The sequence below is a fragment of the Chelonia mydas genome, chromosome 2 (assembly GCF_015237465.2).
Source record: "Chelonia mydas isolate rCheMyd1 chromosome 2, rCheMyd1.pri.v2, whole genome shotgun sequence".
NCBI classification, from domain to species: domain Eukaryota; kingdom Metazoa; phylum Chordata; order Testudines; family Cheloniidae; genus Chelonia; species Chelonia mydas.
The window spans coordinates 250,086,969-250,109,219 of record NC_057850.1 but is presented as its reverse complement, the minus strand read 5'-3'; the positions used below and the strand labels follow the sequence as shown (position 1 = coordinate 250,109,219).

At 47.1% G+C, this 22,251-nt stretch overlaps 1 protein-coding gene across 11 annotated transcripts in view; it reads right to left on the bottom strand.

The window, feature by feature from the left end:
- Positions 1 to 256: 256 nt before the first annotated feature.
- The window catches only part of LOC102931859 (mitogen-activated protein kinase kinase kinase 3), a 117,974-nt gene continuing 95,979 nt past the window's right edge, over positions 257 to 22,251 (bottom strand). For all 11 annotated transcript variants that reach the window (XM_037891166.2, XM_037891167.2, XM_043541617.1 and 8 more), the window contains 8 exons: positions 19,599 to 19,666; positions 17,070 to 17,162; positions 15,680 to 15,874; positions 14,793 to 14,941; positions 13,854 to 13,985; positions 10,786 to 10,915; positions 9,738 to 9,915; positions 257 to 6,618 (listed from right to left, as the gene is read on the bottom strand). In XM_037891166.2, coding sequence (XP_037747094.1) covers positions 6,390 to 6,618; positions 9,738 to 9,915; positions 10,786 to 10,915; positions 13,854 to 13,985; positions 14,793 to 14,941; positions 15,680 to 15,874; positions 17,070 to 17,162; positions 19,599 to 19,666 — 1,174 coding nt within the window. In that variant the 3' untranslated portion in view covers positions 257 to 6,389. The remainder of the gene's footprint in view (positions 6,619 to 9,737; positions 9,916 to 10,785; positions 10,916 to 13,853; positions 13,986 to 14,792; positions 14,942 to 15,679; positions 15,875 to 17,069; positions 17,163 to 19,598; positions 19,667 to 22,251) is intronic.

Sequence of the window (22,251 nt, the reverse complement as noted above, 5' to 3'; positions counted from 1 at the left end):
AAGCTCCTCTGCACTAGGGCAATTCTCATCCAACCAGTTAGGGCCAGATTCCTGAGTAGCACAAAGTGGCTGGAACAGAATAGATAAAATACTATACATGACAGAGCATGCATCTCTATTAATAGCGCACGTGTGTGTGTGTGTGCATACTATAATGCTGCACTTTAAGATGAAACATTTCACCTCATAATGAACATACTTCTCTTACTCCCACCCCCCCAACCAATAAAATAGGAAAATTGGTTTCACAATACCACAAAGTTAAAAAATATTTAATTTCATGCGTGGGGGGGAAAAAGCATTTACAGCATTTTACAAAGTACATTCGACAAGGTGTCCTGCTCTCCAAACCTGCAGTATTATCTTCTGTTTCATATGGGCTAATTCTTCCGAAGTAGAAATGATTTTAAGACACTTGATGCACTGATATTATAGTGAGTATCGATGTTTCCGGCCAAGAGTGCTATACCAGTGATAGCAGCTTTGATCAGACTAGTGAAAAGGCAGGAAGTTGCAAATGTGTTTCATTACACCACTTGGCCTCCTGAAACATTTGCTTTCTAACACTGGCCCCAATCCTGCAAACACTTAAATATGTGAGTAACTTTAGGCATGAGTGGTCTTATTTAATAGGATTACTTACATGTGTAAAGTTACTCATGGAGCCAATTCAACGAAGCATGTAAGCATGTACTTAACATAAAGCACGAGTAGTTTCTGTTTTGCTGATTTGGGAACTGTGTAGCAGGAGTACCCCACACTTGGAGAGTGTGGGTCTTTGTCTCCCTCTAGTGCAGGGGTTCTCAGACTGGGGTTTGGGACCCCTTAGGGGGTTGCGAGGTTATTATATGGGGGGGGAGGCGGTCACAAGCTGTCAGCCTCCACCCCAAACCCCGCTTTGCCTCCTGCATTTATAATGGTGTTAAATATATATAAAAGTGTTTTTAATTTATTAGAGGGGGTCGCACTCAGAGGCTTACTATGTGAAAGGGGTCACCAGTACAAAGTTTGAGAACCACTGCCCTAGCGGCTGGTGCACAAAAGAAGATGAACGTCTACTACAGCTGACTGCTAATAGAGTTAGTACTTCAGCTCAGGCAGCAGCAACTCACGCATTTACCAGTGAACGACGGCCCATATGGAGGGGTCCTTATATTTACAGAATCAAGGCCTAGCCCACTGCATAAGGAAGAAGAACTCTGTTGCATTGACTGGGATTATAAAAATCCATGCTGTGTCGTTTCCACTGAATAAACCATCGCTGTTTCATCAGAGTTGCCAGCAGTAAGATTGAGTGGCCTGATTCACCTGCTTACTCCCTTACTGGAGCAGGTGGGCAGGGAAAGGGCTGAGTCTTGACTCCCCTTCTTCCATTACTCTGGCTAGAGAAGCCACGCCAGCATGGGTAGAGGGTTGTGTGCAGTCCTTTATTGTAGGTGTGGGCCCACAGAAATCACTGCCAGCGGGGAGCAAGCAGGGGAGGAACTGTGACTCAGCATCGTGTCTCTGAGTCACCTTGCCTCCTGGAGCTACTGCTGGGGGCATGCAGTTTAGGGACCAGCCTTTGCTCAGGGCTGTTTCTAAAGGCAGTTTGTAGCCCTTGAAGAGGGGCTGGTTTGGAAAATACATCCACTGAAGCAGTCAGATATGGAACAAAGAGGCTAGAGTAAATGGGCCGTTTGCAGTTACGAAGCATCTGACTGGATTCACAGCAGCATAATGGAGAACAGGATTTGCTCCCAACACATTTAAACGCAGGTGAAGTTACAGTGTCTCAGTTCTGGTCCTTGTATGGACAGTACAATCCCCTGTTCCCAAACTCCACCCTGCATGATGCTTTCCAGTAAAGCCTAGTCTCCCAGCTCCGGTTTGATCATGACCTGCCCATCCAATAACCCTAACTGGACCAGTACATATAGGGCAAGGTAGGACATACCATAGTGCAGGAACGGCCAAGCACTGGACAGAGTGATGCATATACATTTCAAGTCTCAGACCTTAACAAATACATTATTTCTAGCAAAAGCCAGTAATCATTGGCTTAAACAGTCTCTCATAAAGTTATTTTTTTCAAGAATAAAAAAAAAATATAGCTGTCCCCGCAGGCTGAATCATACAAGGCCTCTGGTTCCAATTAGGGCCTCAATCTTACCCTCCAGGAGTCAGCTTTCCAGATCCCAAACTCTGTTCTCTTATGTACAATTTGCTGGCTAATGATATTTGGCCTGGTGTGAAGGAATTATACAGAGATTTATAGGCTACAATATGAAGTCTGATGATATACAATATCACACTTGAGCCTCTTCCCTAGATAAGGGAAAAAATTACAATAAATCTACAGGATACAGGATTGATAATATTACAAAAAAAAAGCAGCAGCAAGATTTGATGTAAGCAAAGTGCTTCTACTATACATTAGATGAATGTACTTTCCAATAGCCTACACGTAAAAAAAATATCCATGGAATCGTATTACATTCTTTCCCTCATTCTATTTTATACAGCAAAACACTGCAGGCAAAGGCACCTGAGGAGTGATTTCACCCACACCCTCGGAAGGGAAGGTAGAGGAAGGTCCTAATGACCAGCGCTGTGCATGCTTCAGGAAGGGCACTCTGGTGAAATTCACTCCTGTGCAGGGCCATGCACCACATAAACCCTTCATGGAGTGAGGTGGTGAGAACGCTTCTGGGCTCTCCCTCTGTCCAGGGGGCGGAGTTTGCCCCTTGGGGCTGTTGCCTTACATGACATAGCTGCATTTAGAGTTAGATAGCTTCTCCACTTGCAGAACTAAACCTAAGGGCAGCACTGCATAAGAGATCCAGGATCAGGCTCTTGCATACATCGCTCCTAGGGAAGTTACTGGCAGTTTCTGTTTGCACAAGGCCTGTAGGACCGAGCCCACTGGCATTCCTACATCTGAAACCCTGCCAGCCCCAGGATGACACAGCCTCATGACTGCAAAAATCAAACAAAGAGGCAAGACCAGGTTTCCCTATGGCATCACAGTGGGATGTTTCACCCATGCAAAATCATTTAAGGAGGACGGGAGAGAAAACTGCCCTCCAAGCCTAGGGATCTATCTCAGTAGAAGCAGGGCGAAACTGCACAATTTGGCTACTGTCAGGGTAGTTCTTCTTAATGTTTTAAAAGCTCTCCCTTCCCCCTCACTATTTATAATAAGCCTCTCAGCAGCCTGCAGTGGAACAAGGGGTCTGTCATCCCCTTCTTGGATGTACGCCCAGGTTTGTTCTCATAGGGCTCAGTCGAGCTGATCCATGCACCCATGCAGGTAAATATGTGTGTGCCAGATGCCTCCTTATGTCCCTGCAGAGGAGCTGCTGAGGGGCTGCTCCTCCCCCTCCCACACAGGTGGGCAGAGACTTGACTCCACTCCCTGAAACACTACTGAGCCAACATTGAGGGGGAAGGCAACTGTGCCAGGAAAAGGGCTGGCACGGCTCACTTCCCTTATGGGCCAAAGAGGGATAGGGTGACCATATGTCCTGTTTTGGCCGGGACAGACCCCTTTTTAAGCCCTGTCCCAGCCATCCTGCCTTTTTTTTTTTTTTTTTTGACAAAAAGGGGCATTTGTCCCATTTGCTCGTCAACTTGATCAGCTGCGGGGGGAGGCAGGGCTTGGGTGAGCATCAACGCCAGCCCTAGCCTCACTTGGGGAGGGGTCGGGGTTGGGGGGGAGGTCTCGGGTCTAGCCCCATGCAATGTCCCATTTTCCCTTTGAGAAATACGGTCACCTTAAGGCGGGACCAACTTGTGACTGCTTCCGGAGCAACTCAGCCATGTGCTGCCACTTAGGGCAGGCTGCAAAGTGCCAGTCAAAGCACTGGGCCCTGGAATGGACTTGGAACATGGAGGAATTTGTTTAGAAACAGCCTCTAGAAGGAGTTCCATGAACCTTGCCAACAGATCTTGAAAAGTAGGTCACATTTCAGCCCTACCCATGCACGGCCTCATGTTGCTCATCGTTCAGCGCCTATGGTCAACATTACCCCACTGGCCCTCAGAGACTGAGAATCAAATCCAGATGGATTGGCTGGGACTCAGATTTTGTTCTTAATTAATTAAAAAAGTGATTGAGGACAGTTTGTTTTTTAAAATCAGGCCAGTGAATGGGGAAATTGTCAGATTCAAAATAATTTAAAACATTTTTACATTTTCCTAATAACCCTTAGAACTCTTTCTTCATGGAAAGTCCTACTGACTATAACAGAGTGATAAAAACACCTAGCACAACGGGACCCTGACTCATGAGTGGAGCTCCCGAGCTCTATGGGAATACAAATAAATAAATAATAATAATAATAAAGGTTTTTTGAGCCATCTGACAGAATTTAACAGAGAATTATGGGCTTGATCCCATGCCCATTAAAGTAAACAGCACAACTCTCCCTGATTTCTGTGGTGCAGAATCAGGGCCTAAATTCCTCCTGCAGAAGCCTCCAGAATCATAGAATATCAGGGTTGGAAGGGACCTCAGGAGGTCATCTAGTCCAACCCCTGCTCAAAGCAGGACCAAGCCTCAATTTTTGCCCCAGATCCCAAATGGCCCCCTCAAGGATTGAACTCACAACCCTCGGTTTAGCAGGCCAATGCTCAAACCACTGAGCTATTCCTCCCCCCTGATATTCTCTGTTCAATTCTATGGGCAGGATTCTGCTCTCCCACCGGTGTCACTCTGGTGTAACTTCATTGACTTCTCTGGACTTTGTTCCTCATAAGAATCGGGCTCTAGGAGCATTCAGAGTCCTTTGTACGGATCCCCATTACATTTCTATAAAACCCAAAGCAGCTGCACCCCTGCAGCACTTTAGTGCAGATGCTACTGTGCCGACAGGAGAGCTTGTCCCGTTGGGGTAGTTAATCCACCTCATGGCTATGCTGGTGGGAGAAGCTCTCCCATTGACCTACCACTGTCCACATGAGGGGGTTAGGTTGGTATAACTACATCTCTGAGGGGTATGGATTTCTCACACCCCTGTGCGACGTAGTTATAATAATATCGGTCTGTAGTCTAGCCCTGGCCTCAGGATGAACTTCGCCCCTGCATACAGCACCTGCACAGAGTCTATGTATCAATGAAGTCCCACAATGACCCCTTTTGAGGCCTTGAGAGGTGCACAGCCCTCGTGCTAGTCCTGTGCGCTGGGGTGAATTCCACCTCACTCACGGCTTTTCTACCCTTGATGCTCTGCAGCGTCATCTAGGGCCTGATCCTAGAAGGGACAGAGCTGAAGGCACTCGGCGCTCTGCAGGCTGGACCCTTCGTTAGCAGCACATTGGAACGGGTCACAGGTTGGCATAGCTAGGGATATGAGAAGACAGTTACTTACACCCTCACCTGTTCTGTTCACACTAAAATCAGTGACAAACCCTGCACTGTTTCAGTGGGAACAGGATCAGGTGCTGAAGAACAAGCGTGTGCTGAGCTGAGGGTGCCATTGGCATCAGCATCATATAGACACACTTATCCGCTGAATAACGAACGAACACACAGAGGTCCTGTGGCCAGCTTCACTGGTGAATGACCTACAGGGACCTTATTGTATCCAGAGAAGAAGAATGCCTTGCACTTACACTATTTTACAGGTACAAGAACGCCAACCCAGCATGGCTGCATTGTAGTCACGTCCTTGACTGGATACCTTGTGCTGAATCAGGCTTTCACTCCTTGACTGTAACCACCTAAGGCACAAAACAATTCTAAACCACCCCTCTGAAGAGCTGGAGATGTTGCTATGGACTTTGCCTCCCATCTCCACCCCCACAACAGGATTGCTTTCCCACTTTGACATGAACGAGACACCTATGCCGATCGTTCTTTGGTCCTGGGTTTGTTTCCCTTTGCTTCACGCCTGAATCCCTCTTGGTGTCTGTCAAGCTGTAAATGGCTTCCACGGCTACACAGCATCCTACTCTTGTGCTGAGGAGACGGCTTCCTTGTGGGATGTTGACAGTGCTGCTTTCAGGGCCAGCAGGGGGCGCCAGAGTTCGCTTACATCATTCCTCTGAGGCAAGTGAGTTACTACCCCAAGCTCCTCCACTACCAGGCATCCAATCGATAACGGGGCGGGTGAGTTTCCCACGATCATCGATGCCAACGTGTTCCAAGGATGACACCCAATTCCGAACTCCCTCCAGCCCCAAGCGTGGCAACAGCCACCTATCTCCACAGTCAGATGGTCATAAGTGCAGCTTAGAAAGGAAAGCCCACACTGGCCCCCTAGCTAACAATGAGGAGTGAAGGATCCCAACCCAGACTGAGGTCTGCATTTCAGAGCGCAAAGCTCTGTGGGTCTGTTTTTTAAACACCCCGCCCCCCCATATCCTTTTATTTTCCACCTGCATTTCCCCTAACCCGCCACAAGGGACTAGAGGCTGCAGTTCATGAATGGATGTCTCAGCAGGTCCTCTGCTGTGGGCCTCCGCTTCTCCTCCACAAAGATCTGCTTGAGGAAGTTGCGACAGGAGTCCGAGACGCCGTCTGGGAGCTGGGGCTTGGTCGGCTGGGTGGCAATTTTGAAAATGGCCGCCATGGCTTCAAATTCCGCCCAGGGTGGCTTTTCTGTTAACATCTCCACCACGGTGCAGCCCACGCTCCTGCAATGGAGAACAGAGGATTAGAAAAAGGAAAGAGCAAGACTTTCATCCAGCCATCGTCCTGGCTCACTCCCTGCCCCTAAACCTTTCACCCAAAACTATCCCCTAGATGTGAAATTCCCTAAATTTAGGGCTATAAAGATACCACAGACATATCACTTTGGAAATGGAAGTCCTCTATTTACGTGAAATTCGTAGAAATTGCAGAGGGCCAGCACACGTGCAGGTACTTAAGTCCCAGTGAAGGCCTAAGTTCAAGAGGGACGTAAGAACAGGGCCCAGTGTATATTCTACAATTCAGCAGATTCTGCTGTAGGATTTGCCCCTTGCTGCAGAATTTGCTCCACGCTTTCAGCTGTCATTTTGAAACCATGTTTCTAGCCCTGTTGTGCAGATAGATGCGAAGCATGTTGTCAAGGTTAAGAGACCCAGTGACGTCTGCGTGTATTTGCAGAGAGACAAACAACAGATCTGAAAGGTATGACTTGTTTCAGGCACTTTAACGGATTGTTAACTCCAACACTGGAAGATGACAATCTGTGGTACACTGAAATCTAGAACTGGGACAAAACAAAATAAATTCAATTTAACCGTAAAAAATAAAACCAGAGCAATTGTAGTGATTGCATTATACAACTTCACAGTTAATTCAGTCAACCCTCCACTTTTAGAACAGATGCAGGCTTCCCACCAGAATGCTGCAGCATCTCTATATGGTCCCCATTACTGCAGTATTGGAGTACATCATGATCTTTAATGCAGTTATCCTCATCTCCCACGTGAGGTAAGGCAGTGCTATTATACCCATTTTACAGCTGGCACACGGAGGTCCAGCAGTGTTGCTCTGCTCAGCACTGCAAGGCCTAAATGACTTAGATGGCTAAGGCCATCTCTACACTACCACTTTTGCCAATATAACTTAAGTCGCACAGGAGCGTGAAAAAACACCCCTCTGAGCGACATAAGTCGCACTGACAGAAGCGCCGGTGTGCACAGTGCTATGTAGGTGGGAGAGCTTCTCCCACCGACATAACTACTGCCGCTCATGGAGGTGGTTTTATTACGCCGACAGGAGAGCTCTCTCCTGCTGGCATAGAGTGGCTACACGAGCAATCTTACAGTGGCGCAGCTGCACTGGTACAGTTGTGGTGCTGTAAACTCCCTAGTGTAGACAGAGCCTAAGTCCCGTTTTCAAAAATGACTTAGGAGCCTGAGCCTCACTGAAAGTCAACACAGAGGGAGCAATGCCTGAATACCTTTCAAAGTCAGAGCCAGACAGACTAAGAGTTAGATTTTTCTAATGTCTGGACGTGCAGAGACGTGCCTAGTGGGATTTTCAAAAGCGCCTAAATGGGTAAAATGAGTTAGGCACCTTTGAAAGCCATGCTAAGCACCTACCTGCAGGTTTAGATACCTAAATACCTTTGAAAATCAGGCGTTACGGGTCTTGCCCAAGGTCAAACAAAGAGTCTGACTTGAACCCAGCCATCTCCAATCCCAGGTTAGAACCCTAACCATTGGGCCATCCTTTCTTCCAGGGGCCTTGCTGCAGAATTAAGGTCCCATTTGCCACGGAGTTCCCCAGGGCCTTGCTTAACTGATACACAGATTTGTGCTGGTCCTCTTCAAAGGGGTGAATTTCCCCCCTTAACAAAGGGAAGTATACAGGCCTTAAAGGGTACGTCTACACTGCAATTAGACACTGACGGCTGGACTGTGCCAGCTGACTTGGGCTCACAGGGCTCAGGCTAAGGGGCTGTTTATTTGCGGTGTACATGTTTGGGCTCAGGCTGCAGCCTAAGCTCTGGGACCCTCCCACCTCACAGCCTGAGCTCTAGGACCCTGCACTGTAGTAGAGCTCAGGCTGCAACCCGAGCCTGGACATTTACACTGCAATTAAACAGCCCCTTAACCCAAGCCCAAGCCCGTTGGCACAGGCCAGCTGCAGGTTTTTAATTGCAGTGTAAACATCCCCAAAGAGGGAGGCCAGCTCGGGGACATTTTGTACCCATATTCATTGGCAGCCGCCTATCTACCTTGCACATTATGTTTACTACCAAAGACATCTGCAGCCAAACAAGGCTTTGCTCCCTGTCTGGCTTCATCTCCCATTTGCATCTGGGAAGGAGGAGTCCAGAAAAAGCAGCCTGAATAATAAAAAAGGGCAGAGGCAGAAAAAAGCAGGACGGCTGCCCAGCCCTTGGGGTGGAATCCTAGCAGCGCGGCATTTCCTCAGGCCTCATTTACACCAGCTTGGCAACCTTGGCTCGTAATCACAATGAATAAAACGTAGCTGCACTTCCCACCTATCAATAGGTGGCAGTAAGGCTGTCTGCCAACAACTTCTCAGGCATTCTCCCCAGGCTTCCCAGTGCAAAGCAGTTACAATGGCTGGTTTCCACTGAGCCTGGTTGTTGGAAGAGTCAAGGGAATATGTGCTGTGCATACAGTATTTTTGTAGTTCATTAGGAGGATTACTGTTATTCCAGCTGTTCAGACTCAGGGCCCAATCCTGCGAAGTATCCAAAATGCTCAAGAGTCGCCACCAATATTGGATGCCTCCAGTTTTGAGATCCCACCTGCAAACCTTGGCAGCCAGTTTTTCAGAGCTCCTGCAGTTCCCAGGGAGGGCAGGGTGGCTCAGTGTTACCTCAAGGCAGGTTCAAGGAATCTCCAGCTGGACATCCAAAACAATTGGGGCACCCAAAATCAGCATCCAGGTTGGAAGTTTCCAAAAGTGAGTAGGGATTTGGGGTGCTTCCATTTTTGGGTGTTCAGCCTGAAACACCTAAAAGGAGCCTGAATTTCAGTAGGTGGTCAGCACCCACCCTCTGGAAATCAGACCCTTTTTAAGGTGTCTCAAGTTAAGCATCTAAAAAAAAAAAAAAAAAAAAAAATCACTAATCGCTACTGAAAATCTTGGTAGTCAGTTCTAACTATAAGCACACTATTCCAGCCACTAACCCATAGTGTCTTGCAAATGCTAGTCATACTGGTTGGCCTTGGAAAATCAACCACTGTAATTCTCGAAGGGATGAACGGATACAGGCGACATTAGAAAATTGCAGTGCTGACCCACTGCGGTGGAAATTCTGCCCTGGGATTACTTTGTTTCTTACCACACATCAGCTTTCCTTCCATAGCCTTCTCCACTGATCACCTCTGGGCTCATCCAGTACGGTGTTCCGGTGACAGATTTAATTCCAGTTCCAGACATGCAGATGGTCTGGATGCGTTTGCTGGCTCCAAAATCGCCTAGTTTCACATTCCCAGCAGAATCTCGCAAAATGTTGGCACCTAAGGGTCAAGCACAAAAACCCAAGAGATAGAATTGCAACCTGGGTCAAAGCAGCTCCAGCATGGGAAAGTTCAGGCAACCGGCCATCATTTTCAGAGCTGGAAAAGACGACATTTAGCTACATGAAGGCACTATGCTAGGGACCCCTTTTTTTTTTTTTTTTTTACTGGAATTTGCAAAGAGGCCTATCTCTTAGTTCCCTGAAAATCCCACCCAAAGCACTTTACAGACATTTTTAAACTCCACAGCACCCCTGGGAGATAGTAAATAATTAACAGGAAGATAAGCTAAATCACAGAAAAGGTGCCAATATCTTCCAAAAGTGGCTTCTGATGTATGACAGGTTTCAGAGTAGCAGCCCTGTTAGTCTGTGTGTGTAAAAAGAAAAGGAGTACTTGTGGCACCTTAGAGACTAACAAATTTATTAGAGCATAAGCTGCATCCGATGAAGTGTGCTGTAGCTCACGAAAGCTTATGCTCTAATAAATTTGTTAGTCTCGAAGATGCCACAAGTACTCCTTTTCTTTTTTCTGATTTATGGCAACTCAACTTGAATGTCCATTACCTCAGGCCTGGTGCTGAGCTCACACAATTGAAACAGGAGCCAATGGGGGCTCTCAAAATGAGTATTTCTGATTGGACACTCAATATTTGGGGCATACACACCCCTCCCAAGTCAGAGGTCACTTTTGAAAATTCTGACCTAAGGAACTTGTTCAAAACCACACAGCAGGTCTAAGGCAGAGCCAGGGCTAGAAACCACGTGTCTTAGCCTCTAGAGCTGTGCTCTGACCATAAGGCACAGAATCCTACTTACGATGCTACTAGATGAGAGCAAGGTGGTGATCTCGCAGTGTAATCTACTTTACCTTTAATATCCCGGTGGACAATCATGTTGCTGTGTAAGTAGAAGACTCCCTGCAGAATCTGCCTGGTGTACTTCCGGGTGACGTTCTCGGTCAGCGCACCATATGCTTTTAATTGGTCCTTTATGGAACCCTATTGGAAACAAAACACATACACACAAACCAAAGGAGTGAATGATGCGTATTGTGTCACGTTGGCTTTTATATTTCTGTGACCATTTTCTGAGAGACAAGCTGGGTGAGGTAATATCTTGTATTTCACCAACAGAAGTTGGTCCGAGAGACACACTTTTGAGCTACACACAGCTCTTCTTCGGCTCTGGGAAATGTACTCAGAATGTCAGCTAAAGACAAGGTGGAACAGATCGTTTAGCGTAAATAGTTAACACATTTCAAGGTTTTCTGGTTTATTTGCTGGTTTATAAAAAGCTTTACTGAATCTAACATTGAGCTATAAAAAAGGAATATATGAAATCAGAGACACTGATAAACACAACGGAGCAAGGATCACGCCTGGACTACAATATCCCCACGGGACAGATGAGAAAGGGTCAGTACTGTACACATAACCCTTGCTAACTCAGCATAGTTCTCTATCCCCCTCTAGTGGCTGGATCATGTCATTGGTCAGTGTGTTTGTGGGAAATTCGTCTGTATAACCATGATCCTCTCCACTGCTTGAGCGAAAGGAACACATCCATTAGTTTGGAGTGGACTCAGAGACTTCTACACATTGCCTAGACACTGAAGCAGGACAAAGAGACACCTTCTCTTAGCATCACATTTCCCCAGGCTGGGGAAGCTCAGCTGGAGCTACCGATATCCACAGGCCTATATGGGCAACCAGATGTGACAACATCCCTGGTTGGATCCGCTGCCAGGATTGATCCTAGGAAGGTTGGATCTCAAAGCATGAGTTTTTACTGCTGAAGGTAATGAAATGGATGCTTTAGCTCAAGCAACAGGTGCTCAGGCTTTTAGGTCTACAGCTCCCTGGCTCAATCTCCAGGCAAGCCAGAGAGTGGTTGTTCCACAGAGAAGATTTACACTAAAGGAGCTACCCAGCTACAGGACTCCAAATGCTAGGGAAGGATTCCATCCTGTCTGAGGGAAGCTTGTCCTGGCCCCTGTTTTATGGATAAACAGTCTCCAGGGCTGTCGGTCTGGCACCTTTCACCCACTGGGGAGCAGCAGCGGTTGTCTGGGTTCTCTGCTCAGAGTCTCTCACTGACATTCTTATTGTCCCTGACCTCACTGCCCTGCAGCCTGAGCTTTTGCTTAGCCCTGGGTTCCTATTTTGCTCCTTCCCACTTTAAAGGGAGTGGTCAATGGCCTTCCAGTGGGAGGAACCTATCAGGGGCCCTCCCCCCTACAGCTGGATATCATCTGGGGTTCTGTAAATGTCCTCTGATGGAAAATCTTTGCTTAGGCATTTGAGCCCTCCACTCTTTGACCTTCTGTGGATCTCAGTCGGTGGGGTGGGCACTGGACGTGAAGGTTGCACTGAGGCAGGGCCCTTTTAAGGATCTCATCTTGTACTAGAATCAAATAGACCAGCCCCTTTCACCCTCAGATAATTTAAAGGAGGATGCGGGTTGTGTGTGTGCAGAAGACACTCCAACAATTGTTTAAATGGGTGAATTACAAACAGACAGGCTATCGATGCCTGCTAGAGTCAGGCATGGTGCAGAAGGCCCCACGCAGACCCCACACAGCTCTTGCCTAGCCAGCTGCATTAAATCAGAATCTCAGCCAGATGCAGCACTTCAGAACTGCTGCTCCGTACAGCTTGGGAGTTGGTCCTCTTCCACCAACAGTACAGAAAAAGCAGAGCCCTGGACTGATGTTGTGAAATAAGCTGTTGCCGTAAAGTGAAAGTCATTCTTTACTTGGCCTGAGCGCTAGTTTATCGGAAGGAAAACAAACATTCCGATCCAGGAACAGGAAACAGCCCCGGCACAAACGCTGGCTTCCTGGCAAGCAACAGACATGAGCATGTTGTAGAACAAACAGCGAGGGGACTGATTACACTGCACTGGGCTTATCCTTTTGGTCCCATGCATGGGGGTTTATGTCAGGGATCAGAAAGATAGCCTCCAGAAACAAAATGGGCTCATGGGGCTGTGGTTAGAGAGAGGGGATTGTGCTAGGGGGTTAGTTCAAATTGTCATTCATGTGGATCTGATGGGGCATTTTCTACCATGTTTGCCAAATACCAAAGCTATTTGTGACTATATAATCGAATGGTCCCTTCTGGCCTTAAAAATCTATGAATAAACACAGGTTTGCTCCCTCACAGCCTAGAGGACAAATCCAGAGATGATGTGTAAGAAGGTGTAAGTACCACATGGGTAGGTGGGGCTGAGGGAGCCAGATCCTCACCCAGTGTAAATCAGCACTGCTCTGTTTACACTAGGTGAAGCTCTACTCCAGGGAGTTTACGCTGGTTTAACTTACGTGCTAAAGTAGTAAGAAAAGATATAAGTTACATCCCCTGCGCCACTTAGCAGAACATCAAAACATCTTGATTTTATATTGCCCCTGGAAATATTTCACTCTGCACGAACAGAGTCGTGACCTGGTGACGTCCTGACATGATAAAACAGCATCACCACGAGATGACTTGGTCTCCAAGGACCAGATAATTAGCAATGTTGTGTTTTCAAAGTGCACGTATCAGAATAAATAAATAACCCATGATAGCTGTGTGCGGATAGTACTACAATTAACCTTTCCCAGAGTGCTTTGTAATAAATAACAAGGGATGGGCCCAAGCCGCAGAGATTGGATTCACATCTGGATCCAATCCCAAATTCGGCAGTGTCCACATTCCAGGCTGTGTCACACAGATAGGGCCCTTCTGCAATCTTCAAATCAGGATCTGACTGCCCCAAATTTCAGGGGCGTTTGGAATCAGGATTTTGATTTGGCCCATTTTAGACAAGGGCCAGGTTGCGAAATTTGACTTTCAGATCCAAACTTCACCCGAGCTGGGAGGCGTTTGGATTCAGCTCTCTGGTTCAGGTCCATCTCTATAAATAACCACATGGGTTGGCTGCAGTCACACTTACCCCTGGCATGTATTCCACAAAGATAGACAACTTCCTCTCCTCCGGGTCCCGCAAGCAACCGTAATACTGGACTATCCTGTCATGGCGGAGGGTCTTCAACAGCTGGATCTCACATTCTAAGGCATTTACCTCCTGCGACGATACAGAACGTTACACGATGAAAAGAAAGACCTACGAACGTCTCATCGTCACAGAAATACAGCCACATTCAAGCTTCCTCTCCTAGAGGATTTCTGAAGCACTGACTATATCCCTCGCACTGTACAAGATCCAAGAAGAAAGATGGCTGCTCTCCCAAGGAGGTTACAGCCTAAAAGACTGACAGGATGCTCTGGGAAAGGCAGAGCAGGGACTCTGCTTGGGATTGTTAGAGAGAGATGCAGGCAGGCAGAGATGTACTTATTCCCTTGTTTCATATGGGCAGCACCAAGCTTTCAGGAGGGGTGGGCATGAGGGAAAAGCAGAGGCTGGGCAAATGGACTATCCAGAAATGGGAGTGGAGGGTGGTGAATGGAGCCCTGGGGCTGGCATCACAGAAGAGCAGAAAGGAGACTGGCAATGTAGGCTGGGCTAGCATCATGCAGGTCCTGGAGGGGAAGATGAGTGGTCACTGGATGGCTTAGGCCGTGGCAGCTGTCCATGGCTCTGTGGCAAGTCATGAATGGCTCTGAGCCAGGATGGCCAGCACAGCACATACAGGAACTACGCACGGCATTCATCCATCACCTAGTGGTGACATGGGTGACAACAGATGCCAGTAGACCCCATCTCAGGACCTCCATCCCACTCAGCAATATGGGAAGGGCAGGATGATTGTGTCCCCGAACCCCCGGCACCAAAAAACCACCTGGGGGCGACTCCCTCGCCCCCAGTTGTGACCCGCCGTTTAAACAACCCCATAAGCTCTTCAGGAAGGCTCAGTCCAGCCCTCACACTCACCTTGCTTGTCTCTTGACTGTCTGGGTCAAAGGGCACCTGCTTCACCGACAGCTCCCTGCCAGTGTCTGCGTCATAGCAGAGATAAACCTCTCCGAAGGCCCCTCTGCCAAGGAGCTTCCCCAACCTCCAGTTCACTGGCGCCTGCAGGGCTGCAGGAAGGACATGGATGGCACAGTCAGGACACAGCCTATGGTTCACCGGATCCTTTGCAATGCAGATCTAATCTGCTATGCAATGAGTGCGGGCACACAGAGTGCATTAGCACCTACCACAAAGAGCAACACTTAGAGCCTGATTCCCATCCCACTCACTCCACTGGCTTACCCCTGATTTACACCAGTGTAAGTGAGAGCAGGATCAGGCCCAAGGATGTACATTGATACAGCGCCTTCTCTCCTGCAAGGGCTGAGAATGCTTTGCTGTGTAACGCTGGGAGTCCCGTCTGCGCCCCCCACTGACGTGCAGCCACTGCTGGAGTGGAACACGAGCGCTGGTTAACAGGGCACAGCACTGCTATTCGGCAGTTCAGAGCAGAAAGTGGAGAATCATTTATCCCACTGTAGCTGCAGGTGGAATGTAATTGCCCAGGATTGAATTTGCCCAGAACACCCCTATCTTTATGGAAAGTGCCAGGAGATCTTCAATGACCATGAGACGTCGGGGCTTTCTCTTAGAGCCGTATCCCGGGAGCACAGCGCCCCTGAACACCATGCTGTGGCACTGGTTCAGTACTGACTCAGGACTGAGAGGGAAGTGCCATCTGCTTAACCACCCAAGCCCCTGAGTTCTCCTTGGAGGCTTCCCCTACACCAGCGCCGCCTGACCATACTTAGAAGACAAGATCACAGCCTGGGATTCTAAACAGCAACCTGTTGAAATTCACTCACAGTTCCTGGACTTGCTGGGGGACGTGCTGAAAACCTTCAGTCCCTTGTCACAGTCAATCCACCATTTGGTCCTGTGTTCCTCGTACTGTAAGGTGAGGAGCTTGCTGTCCCCATTGAAGCTCTTTGTCCTGCTGGAAGGGACGAGCTGAAACCGATTCTCCTGAGGGACGTAACTTCTTGGGAAAGTCCTTCGGCCTTTGTGAGGAAAGCAGGAGAATTACTGACAAGGACATGCAACGTCTTGTCATACACTCAGACCCTGTCTGAATTCAAAGCGTACCTGTTTCAATTGCTTTGCTATGGAGGTGTAAATTGCAGAGCGCACCAAAGCATTGTGCTCTAACTGTCCCATTGAGACGCTGCTGCAGTGTCCACACAGGGCAGTGAGAGCCTAACTGTCCGGTGCACTCTGCAATTCATACCCCCTTAGTCCATACTGCACCACAGTGTAGACAAGCCCTTGGTTAAACTGATGCAAAACCCTGCGTGGGCATTTTTAAGTTGATTAAAACCTTAGGTTAACTCGTCAAGGAATCAGTTTAAAGTAAATCAACAAAAGCCAGGTTTAAATGAAAGTAAGAGTGGCCACACACTAGTTTCCACCAGCTATACTTATTTACAAAAAAAAAAAAAAAAAAAAAAAAAATTAAAAAAAAAATCACAGTGCAACTTGGAGTCTAATTCCCAGTATTTACTCAAAGTTCTTTGAGGCAGAGCTGGAGCACCCACGGAGAAAAATTAGCGTGTGCGTAGCACCCACCGGCAGCCAAGCCTCCCTCCTTCCCCCCTTCCAGCACCTCCTCCTGCTGCTGATCACTCCCCCCCACTCCGCGAACAGCTGTTTCACAGCACGCAGGTCGGCTCCAGGAGGGAGAGGGAGGAGCGGGGAGGGGGCGGAAAGAGGTGGGGAAGAGGCGGGGCAGGGGTTTGGGGGAACGGGTGGAGTGGGGGCGTTGAGCACCCCCCTGGGTAGAGTGTAAGTCGGCGCCCATGGAAAGGGCCATCTGAGAGAACGGGAGTTAGGGGGTGTCTGCGCAGTGCTTTAGTCCACGCCAGAAGGGTGCAAATCCTAGCGCACACTAGTGTGTTGCTCACTAAGTGGCCCATGTGGACCCTACTGGTGTGCACTAAAAGTTCCCTAGTTTGTGTTAACAGTCCCATTTCAAAGAGTAACTACATTAACACGCACTAGAGAACTTACAATGTGTGCCAGCAGTGCCCACATGGGCCCAGAGCAGTTCAAATGACTTGCCCACGGTCACACAGGAAGTCTGCGGCAGAGCCAAGAACTGAAGCCAAGTTGCTCCTGTCCAGGCCAATGCCCTATTCCTTGGCTTAGGCCATCAGCGAGCCTTTCCCCCAAGCCTGCACACACTGGTCATTGTCTCACCGTCACTATAGTCCTTGCGGCTCTGGGAAAGGTGATATTGCCTGGGGAAGGTTCCACCTTTCCCGAATCGCTCACAAAACGGGATATCGAAATCTGACAGGAGAGAATGAGAAAAGTCTCGGTTAGATCAGCTCCGTGAGGAACTCCTGGAGCATTTCTTGTTGGAAGTTCTGTTCTTTACATGAAAATGCAATGGAGAGACCAGGCAGAAGATTGTTCATTCCCAAGATGGAACACTCTCTATGGCTCATTTCTGAAATCTGCCCATCGCGGATAGAAGGCTGGGGTCAAAGGGGACTGATCTTGGCCCCAAGAAGCTAACGCAAGCTTTGCCAGGGACTTCAATAGGAGCAGGCTATGGGCCACAATATTTAAAGAAAGGCTCAGCAACCCAGTTCATATTTATTTCTTCAGATGGTTTGGCCCCATCACAATTGCTCCTGCCTCTTTCTAAGCTAGACCTGGCTTTCTTGGGGCCATAACTTCTTGTACGTGACTGAGAAGAGCCATTGTTCTGCAATGGGATACATTTTTTTACATCTATCTCTCTTGTTTTCTCTTTTCATCTCTCTACTTTCCTCCTCCTCCCATTGTTCCTGGTTGCCTCCATTCCCTTTTCTCTCTGCTCGACCCCACACATTTTCCCACTCTTTCCTAACCCCTTTGCCACGGTCCTAACCCACGCCACAGCTAGTTTCTCCACCTCATTAGTTAGGGAATTTACACGGAACTATGCCTGGTTCTATTCAGGGTTATAAATCTCTCTGTTAGGAAACTAATGAACTTCCATACTGGATCAGACCCAAGGTGTATCTAGTCCAGTATCCCATCACTGACAGTGGCCAGTGCCAGATGCTTCAGAGGAAAGTGCAAGAACCCCAGAGCAGGCAGATGTAAAATAAGCTGCCCTTCATTAAGGGGTCATGCTGAGCCACAAATGCTTGATTAGTTTAATTCCTGGAGCATGAGGTTTTATATAAATCAGAACAACACTAGAGAGAGAAAATTAGGTTAGATACAAGAGATTACATTGGGTAAAAGAGCTAAAATTTGAGTTAAAATGAGATTACATGAGAGAGAAAGGGATGGCTGGATGGATAGGGATAGAAACATTTATAATGAGACATACAGGATGCCATCACTGGTAGCACAGAACAACATTAGATTAAAATATCTTCAATTCCCTCCCCCTCATCTTTCACCTCCTGTTTTTCCCTGATCAAATCCTGACTAAACAGCTTATTCTGAAGGATTGTTTGTCTTAGCCCCAAGCCAGGAGCTGCTCCTTGGAGGCTGTTCCTGGCATCAGCCTGACTTCAGCATGATTTTAGCATTACTCTAGTGCTTGGGCAGAGCACACAATGGCTTGGGCAGCAAGAAAAGCAACAAGGCCAGGTCACGAGGTTAACGACAAGCCATCCGTGAGCAGTAATGCGGAGTCGTGTTTTCAAGTGAAATGAATTCACTGTCACCGGGGACTTATTAAAACTTCACTGCAAGTATTGACTTAAAGCTCAAGTTCTGTGGTTTCGATCTCTAAGTGCTGCCACAAGCCAAAAGTGTGTTATCAGCTATCGGCAGACAGCCATGTGTCCCTCTTTTAGTGGCAAAAGCCATCACAATACTATGAAGTTTCCACGACTTAACCAGCTGGACATTTATGCTCAGCTGAGTATTAAGCTAAGATCCTTGCAAGTTACCAATACACTTTCCGTAATGGTGTTTCCAATGGTATTGATTGTATCTCTTATTAATGCAAATTGAGAATTTTTTCCCCTTTGCAGTATTTTGCAATCCAATAGCAACACAGGACATAAGAATCTGGAAGTGAGACTGATTAGAATCTGACTATAAACAAAGGTGAAACTGAGTAGCTTATTTTCTTCTTCCCAAATGAGAGAAAGGCAAGAAGTAAACAAATAGAATAAGCAGGAGGGCCCAATCCTGCAAGCGCTTACTACTAGGCAAAGGGCCTGATTCTGATCTCAGATGAGCTTTACATTGGTGTATCTCCATTAACTTCAGTGGAGTTACTCCTGATTTAGACTTGGGGTGGGAGGAGGAGGAAACTGACTTCAGAATCAGGCCAAAGAGGAGTGGAATCAGGCCCCATAGCATTTTGGATCCTCAATTGTCCTGTTCACTTCAAAAGGGTTACAGTGATCATTAAGCTTGGCAGTATCTGTTTGCAGCACTGGGACCTGAGATTTTAAAATGTCTCTAGGTTTAAGAATTCTTCTGTATTTTCCACAGTATGCATCCGATGAAGTGAGCTGTAGCTCACAAAAGCTTATGCTCAAATAAATGGGTTAGTCTCTAAGGTGCCACAAGTACTCCTTTTCTTTCTAGGTTTAAGAATTGCAGTGGCTACTTATAACACGAGCAGTGAAGCTGGTTTGTTTGTTTTGAATGATTTAACCCAGTAGCATTCCGTTATTATGTCTGATTCACACAGCACTATTTTGAAAGCCCACATTACTGCTGCATGGCTGTGCTGTTACTTTGACACTAAACCCCAAGTATCCTTACCCAGGCAATCAAGACTGTCTTTGGGTTGGCTCTTCCTTCTGGGAACAGGGGTTTGGGTAAAGGGCGGGCTGTGGGAAGAGACAGAAACACCTTATTGTTTCAAACAGATCCAGTGACCAGAATCGCGTTTGCATTCATTATACATCGATAATATCATATACTACTTTTACACAGAACGAGGCAGAATGCACTGAACTCCAGACAAATTTACTATACAAGCTTCTTTCATTCAGGCCCAGATCCAGCATAATACTTAAGCAGGTGCTTAACTTTAACCAGAGGCACTCAGCAGGAACACTCATGTGCTTAAAGTTAAGCATGTGCTTTGCTGGAGAACTCTCTGTGCACTGAGTGAGGCAGGGACCCTGTGGAAAGACAAGCACAGGATCCTTTAATTAAAGACTGTACCACAGTGATGTATATGCACAAGGGAGCAGAACTGAAGTCCTCATTTCTTGACAAGTGAGTGCTCAACTTTGCAACTTTCCTGGTCTTTTAACGTCACTTGATTGGCATGGAATTACACACTGACACCCCCGTCAGCCACACTTTGTACATATGAACCAGTAGGGGCTCCCTTTTGCTGTAAAGCTGGGAATAAGCTACTTGCTCCCTGCATTATGGATAATCCCATGAGGTGCTGAGCACCCACAACTCCACTGAGTCTACTGGAGAGTGGAGGGAGCTCAGTATGTTACAGAATCAGGCCTTTAAGCTAAGCCCAGAGAACAGATCACTGGACAGGGATTCAGGCTTCTTGGGTTCTAGTCCTGGCTCTGCCATTGGCCTTGGCTGAGTCACATCCCCCCTCTCTGCCTCAGTTTCCCCATTTGTAAAATGGGGATAATGATAGTGACCTCCTTCATAAAGCACTTTGAGATCTAATGATGAAAAGCACTACACAATACTAGGTATTACTAACGTTTTTGCTATGGAGAAAAATGGCAATTTTCATAACAGCCCATGATAAGCTTTCCTCTCTTCCCCGCATCGGTTAGCCTGCCTTATCACCACCTCCGGAATAAAAACAACATTGTCTCAGATTCCAAAGCCAGAACTGAAGTTGCGCTCACCTAGTCTGACCTCCCGTGTAACACAGGTGCAGAACTTCTCCACAATAATCCCCAGAGAAGATCTTTCAGAAAAACATCCAATCTTGATTTTAAAATGGTCATTGATGCTGGATCCACCATGGGCATTGGTAAATTGTTCCAATGCTTAATTACTCTCACTGTTAAAAATGTACACCTTATTTCTAGTCTGACTTTGTCTAGCTCCAACTTCCAGCCATTGGATTGTGTTAGACCTTTCTCTGCTAGACTGACGAGCCCATTATTAAATATTTGTTCCCCAGGTAGGTACTTCTAGAGGGCGATGAAGTCAACCCCTAACCTTGTCTTCGTTAAGATCAATATATTGAGCTCCTTGAGTCTACCATGTCTAAGGCAGGTTTTCTAATCCTTTAATCATTCTCATGGCTCTTCTTGGAACCCTCTCCAATTTACCAACATCCTTCTTGACTTACGGGCACCAGAACTGAACACAATATTCTAGCAGCAGTCACACCAGTGCCCAAAACAGAGGTAATATAACCTTTTTGCTCCTACTTGAGGTTCGTGTGTTTATGCGCTGTAGGATCTCATTCCGCTCTTTTGGCCACAGCACCACATTGGGAGCTCATGTTCAGCAGATTACACACCACAACCCCCAAATCTTTTTCAGAGTCACTGCTTCCCAGGATAGAGTCTCCCATCCTGTAAGTATGGCTTGCATTCTTTGTTCCCAGATGTATACATTTAGCCATATTAAAATGTACATTGTTTGCTTGCACCAAGTGACCTAGCTCACTCGGAGTCAGTGACCTGTGCTCGTCATTATTTACCGCTCCCCCAATTTGTGTGTCATCTGCAAACTTTATCAGCGATGATTTTGTGTTTCCTTCCAGATAATTGATAAAAATGTTAAGTAGCTTATGGCCCAGAACAAATCCCTGCAGGAGCCCACTGGAAACAGACTCACTTGATGACGATTCTCTAGACACTTTTGAATCCATTTAACATGTGACATGTTAATTTTATATCATTCTAATTTTTAATCAAAATGCTGTGTAGTGTTGATTTGCATTATGCACATTACCCTCCTTTAAAGTATTTGTTCTATAACTGTAAAAATGTTTACTCTCTCAGCCGGATATTGATCCCAGGCAAGATAACGGAGCAGCTGATATGGCTAGCGGGGGGAACAGATTACAGCTCCATGAAGCAGTCTGAGGTACAGTTGGTGTAAAAAAGGCGATGCAGAATGACAGCGTATTGGGACTTTGATCAGTGGTGGCTGCTGAGTTCAGACTGAGTTTTCATTCTAAACCTTATTTTGGACGGTCTCATAAGGTCCTCAGAAAAAATCCCTCTGAGGTGAAGTTACCTGGAAGGAACTGAGACAAGACGGCTTTGAGTTATGGAGCTCTAACCAGGACAGGTTCGGCTGTTTGGAGAAGAGTCTTTACACCAGCCTTTGCTCTCTCCTAACTCAAAGACAGGTGGGCCGGCACAGTTGGAGCTGGTCAGGTGTTAATGTACAGAACATGCTGGCACAGAATTGGGTAACCAACAGAAAGAGCCCCCACGTTTCAATTCTCTACTCTTTTTGCCCA